The following is a 12,505-nucleotide window of genomic DNA, read 5'->3' as shown; positions in this document are numbered from 1 at the left end:
CAGGACCGAGTGGGGACTGGTGCTGAATGCTGCCGTGGGTTCTAGGCAGTCTGCTGTAGATGTATACTCCGTTGCAAACAAAGACATCACAAGTGCTGGGGGCTTCACTACAATCGGCTCTCACCTCTCAGCGTTAGAGCTTCATTTCAAAAAAGCGTGCCTGTTCCTCTTTCCAGGCTAATACTTTGGTATTGATTTTAAAATGTTTTTGATTATTTAAAACACTGGCATATTCATAAAATGTAACTGCTGTTAAGAATCTTTGCAAATAGAACTTGAGTGGCGCTGTTTTGTTGTAATGGCCCTGCCATTACTTTTGACCTGGACTCATAGGAGTATTCTGTGATAAAAAAAAAAAAAAAAAATTTATTCAGAATTGAGAGTGTATGGTAATCGACAATAACTTTTCTTTTAATAGAACTTGGATAATGAGGAAATAGCCTTTGTTTCCTGATCAGTTATTTTAATGATTTGCAGTGTAAATGAAAAAATGTCAGTGATGTGTTTTTCTCTCCAGATAGGAACCATGGCTTTAATCTTCTCAACTCCTTGGCAGGAACAAGCCACAGCATTGGGTCCGTGGAGACCTGTCACTCCGAGGAGGTAAGGACTGTTTTTCCTTCTTTCACTTTAATGTCTCATCATTATGACTCTGTACACACGCATCATTTTTTCCTTTCCATTTAAGAGGTGGCCGAGAATATTAAAAATAGATGAAAGGGAAATCTAAAACAACCCTATGATGCATCTACCTGTTGAGAGAAAGCTAGTTTTGTCCTTGTGTAAGCAGTGAGCCCTTTTTAAGATGTTTGCAGTCTGGGCTGGTTCATGTTTTTTTGGTAGAGCACTTTTTAAAATATGCTAGGAATTCCTTAAGGCATAAACTTGCCTCTAGATCTTTAAATAGAAAATAAAATTGAAGGTTCCTTTTTAGTGCTTCCTGTGTACGAGGTCCTGTAGAAATCTGAGGCAAGGTCCCTGCCCTGAATGAGCCTACAGTTCGATTTCAGTCTTCTAGCTCAAGGACACTGGTCCAGGTCTACTTGGTTGACACGCTGGAACCAAGAGCAAATTCTTCAGCACTCTACTGCCTTTCCAAGGATTTCCTTATCAGCTCTGAGCTGTTTGTGTTAATGATTGTATACATTTTCATATTTTTTAAAAAAGATTTCTTTATTTGAAAGGGGACCGTGAAGGGAAGACAGTGTTCCATTCTCTGATTCACTCCCCAAATGTCTGCAGCAGTTGGGACTGGGCCAGGCCAAAGGCAGGATCCTGGAATTCCATGTGGAGTTTCCACACAGTTGGCAGGGAGCCAGGTACTTGAGCCACTGTCTGCTGCCTTCCCAGGTGCGTTCGCAGGGAGCTGGATCAGAAGTGGAACAGCCCAGCCATGCATCAGGCACTCTGATACAGGATGTGGGTTTCTCAAGGTGGCTTAACCCACTGAGCCACAATGCCTTCCCCTGCACAATTTGAATGTAGCATGGATCTTAAATACAACAAAAAAATTGTAATACTCCATAGCAAAATCATAGCCCTTTCTATCTAGTTTTTCCTTGAGGTGAAGGACTCCCAGGTTAGTGAATTTTCAGCCTTTTCTTTTACGTGATCTCACGCCCTTCTCCTTCCCTGCTTCCCGCTCCTGTCATTGCTTCTCTGAAGCTAACCACGGGTCGACAGTGCCAGCCTTTTTGGATTCAGGCCTGAACAAGCCTGTCACGCGCTTGTTGCTTATGTGTGCTTTTCTCCACAGCAGCCCCGTTTGCCAGCAGCAGACAGGACTGAACCCCTCTCAGAGCATCGGGGTGCGGCCTCAAGCGCTGCTGATGCCCCGGCTGAGAGCACTGTGGGTAAGGTCCTCTTGGGCTCCCAGAAGATCAACTTGGGTTAGTGTCTGGGCGGCAGTCGTTGAGGGGGAAGCTGACCTTAACCACAGATAAGGAAAAAATGGATAGTGTGCCCCGAAATGAATATGAGCCCGCAGGCGGCTGTCAGCATGAAGAGGTGAACGCGTGCGTAGCAAACACACAGCACCGTTTCTGTCCGTAGGGTCTCGATTCAGAGCACCCAGCTGAGAGAAGCAGGTCGCGACACAGTCGTGTAGATATGCACTCAGCACTTTTTTCACAGTGTTTAGCACTAAGTCAGAATGAATGGCACATGAGCAGTTCAACTGCATATGCTTGCCCTTTCACATCCTTTTAAACGTTCTTTTACATCCACTTTCCTCATTTGTTAATGAGGTTTGGCAGAGACTTTATGTAAGGGAGTTGAAGTTGAAGCCTAGAGAAGTTTAGTGTCTTGTCCAGCGACATCTAGCACCTGGAACCAAAACCGGATGCACGCTGCTACCCAAAACCAGAAAGCCAAGGAGCTTAGCTGACAGTCACTATAAATGCTCTTTTGTTGCCTGCTGATATTCCTGCGTTCTGCCAGAGAGGGCTGTGTCCAGCAGATACCTTTGTAGGCTATTTTTTCTGATTAATTATGTGAAAACTCTTTGGCTCTCCAGTTTATGCAACCTTTCCTTTCAATTGAATCCTTCCTATTAGCTTTTTTTTTAAAGATTTAATTATTTATTTGAAAGTCAGAGTTACACAGAGAGAGGAGCGGCAGAGTGAGAGAGAGATCTTCCATCAGACAATTCATTCCCCAACTGGCCGCAATGTCCGAAGCTGTGCCGATCTGAAGCCAGGAGCCAGGAGCCTCCTCCAGGTCTCCCACGTGGGTGCAGGGACCCAAGGACTTGGGCCACCTTCTACTGCTTTCCCAGCAGAGAGCTGGATCGGAAGTGGAGCAGCAGGGTCTCAAACCGGCACCCATATGGGATGCCAGGGTGTTATCCCGCTGAGCCACAGTGCCGGTCCCTCCTGTTAGCTTTTAAACCTGCTAAAGTCTCTGCCATTAAAACAAACCATCAGTCACACTGAAAGGGTGGGGAAGACAAGAGCTCCCCTAAGTAAATTTGGAGCAGAAATCAGACTGGATACCATAAGACTAAAACAGATCTGACCACAAATACTGAGCTCTACTTACTGTTTCTCACAGGAGTATGGGCTAGCAATTCTGAAGTTATGTTTATATGTAAAAATATAGAGAGAGATTAAAAAACAAGATAGCGGAGCCAGGGCAAAGAAAGCAGTTATAAATAAGGAAAGAGGAAGGCTGAGGCCAGCGCCGCGGCTCACTAGGCTAATCCTCTGCCTGTGGCGCCAGCACCCCGGGTTCTAGTCCCAGCTGGGGCACCGGATTCTGTCCTGGTTGCTCCTCTTCCAGTCCAGCTCTCTGCTGTGGCCCAGGAAGGCAGTGGAGGATGGCCCAAGTCCTTGGGCCCTGCACCTGCATGGGAGACCAGGAGAAGCACCTGGCTCCTGGCTTCGGATCGGCACAGTGCCGGCTGTAGCAGCCATTTGGGGGGTGAGCCAACGGAAGGAGGACCTTTCTCTCTGTCTCTCTCTCTCTTTCACTGTCTAACTCTGCCTGTCCAAAAAAAAGAGGAAAGCTGGGTGAATTCTTTAGTTCATCAGTATGAACTCATGGGCTTTTTTGTTTTGTTTTAAAGATTATTTTATTTACTTGAACGGCAAAGTTAGAGGGAGAGATAAAGAGATCTGATGGTTCACTCCCCAAATGGCCGTCAACAGCCAGGGCTGGACCAGAGCCAGGAGCCAGGAGCTTCATCTGGGTCTCCCATGTGAGTGCAAGGGCCCAAAGACTTGGACCGTCTTCCTCTGCTTTCCCACATATATTAGCAGGGAGCTGGATTGGAAGTAGAACAGCCTAGACTCAAACCAGTGCCCATCAGGGATGCTATTGTCTCGGGCAGCAGGTTAACCTGTTTCGCCACTACACTGGCCCCTGCACTCATAGTTTTTATAACATTTAGTACAGTACTGGGTTATAATTCATAGACAGACTCCTTAACGCATCTCAGCACCCAAAGGATCAAGCAGGTGAGACACCACGGGCTGTGTAGCTGGGTCACATTGGGCGTTTGGTCATTGGCAGCTCTCGTCAGAGCTAGTGTTGATTGCCTTAGGAGTCTGGTATCCAGCACAGAAATAAGTAATGTGAAAAATCTTTGTTTCAGACCCCATGTTAGATCTGGATATTCAAGAATTAGCCAGTCTCACTACGGGAGGAGGAGATTTGGACAATTTTGAAAGACTGTTTTCAAAGTTAAAGGAAATGAAAGGTAATCAGATCTATTGTGTCTTAACATGTTTCCATATGGATGTCCATCTGTGTTATGTAGTGGGATTTTGTTTTATACCTACTAGATTGGATTCTGACCTCTGTTCTCCGCTGTCTTGAGACACATACCTGCTTGGGGAGTGTACCATCTTCTCTTTGTAAAAATTCCCGGGAGAAAAGTTCTCCTCTCTCTGTTTCCTCCTGCTTTCCCTCCTCTGGCCTCTTTTCTGTTTCTTTGTGTGTCTCATTAACATGGCATCTGTAAGACTGGATCCCCACCAGCATCCTTTCTGAAAAATTTGGAAGACTTCAACTTCCTAATAGCTGTAGTAACTGCTCTGTAAACACATGTCTTTGAGCCCCATCACCCATCTTCCGTATTAGAGCATCCGTGCGCTCCAGATTCGTCTGTGCTGTTAGACAAATTTCTGAAGATATATTTTCCCCCTAGACAAGGCTGCGACACTGCCTCACGAGCAAAGAAAGTTGCATGCAGAAAAGGTGAGACAAACCAGTCGGGTATGTACCGAGCTGCCTAGCAAAGGCCCAGTGCATTGAAATTACTTATCATACTTGTGTGCCTCGGACAGTCCTACTGTGCGCTTTCAGTTGGCTGTTAACGTGTGACCAATTCAGTATTTATACAGCAGTCATGGTTCACTATAGGCAAACCAGTATTTTTCAGATGTATATTGGATATCACGGAACCTTTATTGAAACTTGGGATGCTTACCTTCCTGACTTTGGGTTGGAAAACTCTAAAGTTGTTTTGTTTTGTTACTACCATCGCAACACGTGTTCTTGGCAGGAACTTGTTTATGGTTGATGGCATCCCATTATATGAATGTGTCATAATTTATTTATCTGGGTCCCTTTTAGACAGTTATTCCTTGTCCTTTTTTTTTTTTTTTTTTTTTGCTTCTATAAATAATGAAGTTGTGCCTCCCCTTACACATCACCTTTGCATACAGCTCCTTGTATCCCTAAGATAAATTCCTAGATGTGGACGTCTTGGGACAGAGGGTATTTAATGGTTTTGATGTAAATTGCCAGAGCGCTGGAGGACAAATGGTAGAATTTCAGGTCTCTCAGTCAGTTCAGATGTATGTTGTGACAAATGAAATGAGGTGAAATTTAGCTGTTGCCTAAAATTTGTTGCATTTTCATTCCACAGGTGGCCAAAGCTTTCTGGATGGCAATTGGGGGAGACAGAGATGAAATTGAAGGCCTCTCGTCTGATGAAGAACACTAAATCACTCACACTAGGGTCTAGCCCTCCCTACCTGGTGTCCCACTCAGCCATGTTCTTTGTTGCTGGGTTTCCCAACATCATGTAGGCAGGCTCCCTTAATTTAACCAATGGCCCCCTTAATTTTAGTTCTTAGCACGGGATGATGGAGAAGTCTTCTTCCTCAGTATATTGGGAGGGACTGGAGAGTTGGATGGCAGTATTGAGAGAGGATTTCTCCGGTATACTTCTTTGTTCTAGGAACGGGGGTAGAGTGAGTCTGTCAGGTCTGTGTGATTTACCGAAGTTAAAAGAGAAGAAAGAGTACCACGAAGCCTTCCCTAGGCATCCTTTCACGTGCTGTTCCCTCCGTGTGCCATCTCTCCTGCCTGTTGTGGATTTTCCCCACTCCGGGAGCTTGCAGCTCTGAGCTATGACGCTCTCAAGGGGAAGAAAGACGGCAGCTGCAGATGTGATGTGTGCTACGTAGTATCAGGGCTGGGGGCAAAGTCGGTGGCCCACAGGTTAGTCTCTGAATTCAACAGTGCTGCTTGGGCATTTCTTTTGAACTATAGTGTCTGAGTTCATACTAGGAAGAAAAAAATGGAAAGCCAGTGTGAATTTTTTGATAACATTGAATGAGGCCAAGGTTTCCCACTGTGGTGGGAATAAAACAAACCCCTCTACGGAGTTGTGGTGTTGTATGGCTGTGTGCAGGAAGCTCCGGTCTCCCTAAGGCTTCCTGTACGGGCCATGGAGATAACGTATCCTAGGCTGAAATGTCATTCTCACACTGTCACGAAGAAAGTCTTTTGCCTTAGGGTGCTCCCTGCTACCGGAGATGCCAGAGCTGTGCTGTCACACTTCATACCCGCAGAACAAAGCAAGTTCCCTTCTTTCTCTTTGAAAGCCAAACGAAGATCACTGCCAAGGTGGCCACGCTAGGGTGTGGGTACAGCTCTGAAGGGCGAGGCAGTGATTTCCCGGGCACCTTGTTTCACTCGCAAGGCTGGAAGCCCCTGTGTGCCCTCCCAGGGCTGTGGCCCAGCGGGAACCCCTTCACTCTTTGCCCTGCCATTTCTGAGCAGGTCATTCCCAGAGGAATTAGTCACGAGATGGGGGTGTGTAGCAAATAAAAATCCTTACTTCTGTTTTCGTAGACACTTGTGTAACGCCTGTCATTCATCGTTCCTGTGCTGGCCGCGGCCTGGCTCTGCACTGCCACAGAGCGCTGTGGATGGATGGTGCTGGCTCACAGGCTGAGAAGTGTTTCCGGCCTAGTGTGAGCCTCAGACCCACATGAACCCACGCACAGGGTGTGGAGGAAGCACAGGTGAAGTCACAGACGAGTTTCACACCCCTTCCCACACCACCTTCCAAACACTGTAGAATTGAAACATGACAGAAGGGACGGAATATTCCAGGGGTCTGCCTGACACCACCGTAGGAAGCAAACATCTCAGAGACTTAGAGCACTCAGCGAGAGGTGGTCTCTGAATTTGGTTCCCCTCATCCCAGCAGTGTTTCTTTCAGGTGACTGCATTAGCTGTTGATTATGTGAGGGAAGTTGGCTCTCGGGGGTTGCAAAATGAGAGAGAACATGTTTTTCTTCAAGAATGGACAGTTTTAGAAGATATTTAGGCTATGCAGAGGGAATTAAAAAAAAAAAAATACTGGGAGAAGCTGTGAACTTGATTTTGTGGATTAGACAAAGCCAGGAGATTAAAATGTGACTTATTTCTGAAGCCAGCTAATGTGTCTCATTGGGGTTTTACTGTTTTTCAGTAGGGGTCGGGAAGCCACACATCCTTCCCTGGATTAGACGTACATCTTAAATAGTTGAGAGTTGGTCAAGCTGGCTTTTGAATCCACCGTGCTTTACACATAACTGCAGCTCATGTTTCTAAGTCCTTGGCTGTTTGGGGATAGTGGGGACCAAGAGGTACAGGCATCAGCGGCATCTACTAAAGAGCATGTTAGGAACGTGACTGAGCTGGGACTGCAGTGAGATTTGGGATTCATCAGAAGTGACCTGCATGTGTATCACAGACCGTCCAGCTGAGATTTAAAATGAGAGACTTGGCTTTTTGTTTTTGGTCTTCTTTTTTTTTTTTTAATTTATTTATTTGAAAGTCAGAGGGAAGAAGAGGCAGAGAGAGAGGTGTCTTCCATCCGCTGGTTCACTCCTCAATTGACCACAACGGCTGGAGCTGCACCAATCTGAAGCCAGGAGCCAGGCGCTTCTTCCGGGTCTCCCACATGGGTGCAGGGGCCCAAGGACTTGGGCCATCCTCTACCGCTTTCCCAGCCCATAGTGGAGAGCTGGATCTGAAGTGGAGCAGCTGGGACTTGAACCGATGCCCGTGTGAGATGCCGGCACTACAGGCGGCAGCTTTACCTGCTATACCACAGCGCTGGCCCTGGCTTTTTGTTTTTCTTAAACATATCTCTATTGGCATAGCACAGTGTTTGGCACATAGCAGGCCCTTAATTTTGTTGGAAAATATAGTTTATGTTTTGTGAGTGTGGTTACAAAATTTAAAGATTCATGAATGCTGAAAGATAGGGAGAGAAGAATAAACATTTTTCCCTAAGAGAACCATGTGTTATGTAATAATTTGAGAGTGATGAAGACAGATATTTTTATAACTTTAAAATATGCTATCCTACCATAGTGTGAGATTGACAGAACCAGTTTGTTTGCTCTCTATTTATAGAGCATGGCCACATCTGATTCAGAGAAGCCAGAGATTCATCAAAGCTAGACTTAGATGGCTGAGTAATTTGGGATGTTGTTCAAGGACCATAGAGCATGTCAGGGCATTCCTGCGAACTACTTACAACTCGTGAAATGTGATATATGGCTGATTTCACGTTCCCACTGTGGAGAGGTGGGGAGGAACATTTTTGCCTCTGCTTGTCAGCTTCCTTTCACCTTGGACCAACCTCGTAACAACGGCCATCAAGAGAACCCTTGGAGAGCCCATTGCCCTTCTTGGCCTGCTATGAAACAGCGATCTTAGAAGAATCACTGTCTAAGGGTAAGATGAGAGCTCTGTGAACTATTCTGAGCCCGAGTATCTGCTGACGCAGAGCTAAACTTAGCAAACATGTGTCTAGTGTACTCAGGGCTTCTGATTCATTGAATGTTCTGATTGATGGCGGCAGAGTTTTGGGGAAGGTTCCAGTGAGTGGGATTTGCTCCTCACCTTCCAAAATCTTTCCAATCAATAATTTAGCTCTAGCATTGTGTCATTCAACACCAAATGTTTAAACAGAATGTGGGTGGAGAACATGTTAAAAAAAAAAATCTGTCAAGTGCACCAAACCTAGAATTGCGTTAGTACAAGGTCAGTTGGAAAACAGCACCCTAACTGTTAATTTTCCCGCAATTTGTATGTCTCATGAAAGTAGAATGCTGACCGTGCAGGGCGACGTTCAGGCTTTGACTCTGATTCCACTGCAGCTGTAACCCTGCACGTGGGTTCTTGCAGAAAGGGGCTTAGCCGTTCTCGCGTGTCCTCTTCTGCATTCACCGGGCCTCTTAACATTAACGTCACGGGTCTTGCTCTTACTGGAGGGATCTTTCCTGAGAGTTAAGTTCTTCTAGTTTGCAAGTCCCTGCATGGATTCTCAGTTGTCACAGCGACACTTGGGGATCTTCAGCTGGAACACTGCTGAGCCCCATTCCAGCTCTTAGCGATTTACAGTCCTACTGTGTTTGCTTTTGGAAGAGTATTCGTTCAAATCCTGGCCCTAATGGTCATGACTGCGTATTTGGAGCACAGTCTTGCCGGGGGGCTGGTGCCGGGTAGAAAGACAAACACACTTTTCTTTTAAAACCCTTTTGTGTGCATCTGTTGATAGAATCAAACGTTCCCTCCCACAACTGCAAATCTAGGAAACGGAAACTGGCCCCGTGAGGCAGTTCATGTCTAGATGAACCTGCTTCTTGGTAGAAGCTTTATGGAAACAGTAGCAGCAGCAGAGATACATAGAGATTCTTTAACCTCAAGTCCAAGAGCCTGTCTGCACTAATCGTGCCTCCTCAGGAAATCCCGAGAGTCCTTGAGGGTGAAGTTAGCATTAACCTTGTTCCCTCCGCCCTGCCAGGTGCTGTAGCAAGGACTCCGGGCCCGGCAACACTGCGTGTGCCCCTTGTTGGTGCCAGACTTGAGTGAAGTGTGGTGGATGTCATTTCTCTTTTCTCAGGAGCTCAGAGTTCAACTCAGGTAGGGGTTAGGGGAGCAAGCAAGACAGGGTCACACAGACGGAGAGCAGCCCGAGTTCTGTGGGGAGGGGAGAGCACAGAACACGCCCCAGAGCCCTGGTTCTCAATCTGGAGCCCACAGCAGAACCACCTGGAGGAGCGGTCCACTGTTTCTGCTTCCGTAGGTCAGGGGTACCTCGGGGCACTGAGGCTGACTGAGGGGAAAGCGTTTGGGCAGACAGGTGAGGGGAGGCAGCAGCACCCTTGGTGGAAGTGTGGGTGCTTTGCCCCCCCCCTCCCAGGCAGAGGTTTGTGTGTAGAGAGCTTGGTCTTCAGTGTGGCACAGTTGGGAGGGAGGACCCCTAAGTGGGGCCTAGTAGGGGTTCCTTAGGTCAGAAGGGGGCATGCCCTTGGAAGGGGTTGTGGACCTGTTTCTCTCTCTGGCTTCCTAGTTTAATCCTAGTTTAAAATGTGACCTCTTCCGCCCCCACACGCTCCTGCTATGACCTGAGCAGCCACAAGGGCCCTCAGAGCTGAGGGCCAGCGCCAGGCCCTTGTATCTGTAGTCAGCCTGCCTCAGCTGGTCCACTGTGGTACTGAGACACATTCAGCAGGAACAAGCTATGGAAGTTAAGAAATAAGGGAATGCGTTGGGAAATCCCAAGGAGTCCAGTTACAGAAATGGTAGGTACATAACGATGCAAAGTGCTGTGAGCACCGAGTGACGGTGGGGAGAGCTTTGAAGTGCTGCCTGGTATTGAGTTCCCACCTGCTCTGCTGACAGAGCCAGAGATTTCGGGGTAGAAGAGGCGTCTAACCTGATTCTATCCCGGGAAAATCTGGCAGCAGCAGTAGCAGCGTCGCTGCACTGAGGATTCTGAAGCTGGGCATGGGCCCAGTGTTGTGACTCGTTTCGTCCATGGATAGAGAATATGAGAGAGAGCACCTTACACATTTCATAGGAAAATGAAGTCAGCAAAATTTTTTTGAAATCTATGCTATTTTTTCATAATGTGCATTTTCCACAAGCTTTTGGAGACCCCCTCATATGCACACATTTTTATTATTTGAGAGGCACAGAGACAGACCATGCAGTCCCATCTGCTGGTATACCACCTCCCAAATGCCCTCAATGGCTGGCCTGGGTGGGCCAGGCCAAAACCAGAAACTGGGAGCTCAATCCAGGTGTCCCACATGGGTAGAAGGGACCCGGGCATTTGAGCCATCACTACTGCCTCCCAGGGTCTGCATTAGCAGGCAGCTGGGATAGGGAACTGGAGCCAGGACTTGAACCCAGGTTCTCCAGTATTGGACATGGACACTTTAATGGCTTAGGCCAAACATCTACCCCAATCTTATCTTTTAATTCCATTTCCCATGAACTTCCTAAAGTCCCCTCATAAAAAATGATGGTGATGTTTCCATTACATACTGTCCCTGGAGTAGAAAAAGACAAGTTAGAATTTTGCAGTAGCTGTGGTAAGAAGTAACTATTTTTGGTGATGTTTCTACAATTAAATCAAAGGGATTACTACAGGATAGCACAGCAAGAATGGATGCAGATGATACTGGTGAGGTAGACTACTAAATACGGGCACTGATAGATTTATTTATTCAGCAAAACAAAGAAGCCAGAGATAGCAAATTAAAATGTAACCCAGCTCTCAGGAGGTTCATAGCCTTGAGAGGGAGACAGACACCAGAGTTAATACCTGGTCAGGGACTATGGCGATAGCCACGAAGCCTTCCTAGAGATTTCTGAACCAAGTCACAAAGCCTTGTGCAAGGTAGCCGGGCAATTGGTGGTGTGTGTTGGGAAGGCCTGGGAGCCAGGGGAGGAGAGCAAAGTGCACGAGCCGCCTTGGAGACCTGGGAGATGCACAAGGACCCGGGAGTGGCTGGGCTGTGCAGGAGGGAGGAGGGAGTGGTGAGAACTCAATGTGGGCAAATGATGAGGGCCAGAGACTGGGATGACCAAAGGTCAGGAGTTACTGGGGTGCGTGATCTCCCTGTAAGGAAGCTGGTGTGGCTGTCCAGGTTGCAAGAGGGCCCGCAGGAGGGCGCAGAGGTGGGGAACGCCTGTTAACTGCCAGGGATACAGGTTGAGGGTTGTGCTAAAAAACCAGGCCGGAGGCCAGAAGAGGAGATGGTTTAATAAGGGAAATAATGCATTCGTTTACGCTGTTTGAGGCACATGTGGCACCTCCACGTACCAGTAGCCGGCAAACTGTTGGACTGAAGTGTGAAACTCGGGACAGATGTCTGGGTGCCAAGTACTGGTTTGGAAGTCATTAGCAATTATGTGGCTAGAAATCCTAAGGGTTGGTGAGCTCACTCAGGAATGTCGAGAGAGCATACAGTGTTCTGGGAACACCAGTGAGGAGGGATAAGGCAGAAGTGCGAGCCCAAGAGCAGATTATTCATGCAAGAGGGCCGAGGAGCACAGGGGAGTTCAGGAAGTGAGGCCCTCCCCAAAGGGAGGTTTGGTCACCGGGGCAGCCACAGCAGGGATGACAGGGAGCAAGGGAAAAAGCAAAGCGTTGAGCAGCTGTGGGCCTGCAGACCAGGAGGGGAGAGGCCGGGAAGGAACTGGCCCAGGTGAGGCAGGAAGGCAGCCCAGTGTTTGGGATCACAGCTAATAGGTAGCTGAAATTTAATATGTGGGGCCCAAGGAGCAGGTTGGGTTAAAGGGTACTAATTTGAGAGTCACTGAATTGGGGAAGAAGGGTGGGAGAAGTGGCCAACGCACGATCATAAAGGCAGGAGTTGGGGGCTGCTGCTGACGGAGGCCAACTCTGGAGGCTCCTGGGTGCCCTCCTCCCTGGCACGAGGTGCTCGAGCTCAGGGGCGGCCCTTAGAGGAGACTGCGG

General features: G+C 47.7%; 1 protein-coding gene across 2 annotated transcripts in view; it reads left to right on the top strand.

The window, feature by feature from the left end:
- AAGAB (alpha and gamma adaptin binding protein) overlaps positions 1 to 6,584 on the top strand; it is a 58,239-nt gene extending 51,655 nt beyond the window's left edge. Inside the window, exons 6-10 of one of the 2 annotated variants that reach the window (XM_002718171.5) lie at positions 518 to 603; positions 1,760 to 1,853; positions 4,094 to 4,198; positions 4,649 to 4,698; positions 5,372 to 6,584. In XM_002718171.5, coding sequence (XP_002718217.2) covers positions 518 to 603; positions 1,760 to 1,853; positions 4,094 to 4,198; positions 4,649 to 4,698; positions 5,372 to 5,449 — 413 coding nt within the window. In that variant the 3' untranslated portion in view covers positions 5,450 to 6,584. Of the gene's footprint in view, positions 1 to 517; positions 604 to 1,756; positions 1,854 to 4,093; positions 4,199 to 4,648; positions 4,699 to 5,371 lie in introns of both variants that reach the window. The other variant, XM_008268855.4, reaches the window with a different exon arrangement.
- The last annotated feature ends 5,921 nt before the right edge of the window (positions 6,585 to 12,505 follow it).

Source organism: Oryctolagus cuniculus, chromosome 12 (assembly GCF_964237555.1).
Source record: "Oryctolagus cuniculus chromosome 12, mOryCun1.1, whole genome shotgun sequence".
In the NCBI taxonomy this organism is placed as follows: Eukaryota; Metazoa; Chordata; class Mammalia; order Lagomorpha; family Leporidae; genus Oryctolagus; species Oryctolagus cuniculus.
Note: the sequence above shows the minus strand (reverse complement) of the source record. Positions and strands in the feature narration are given on the sequence as shown.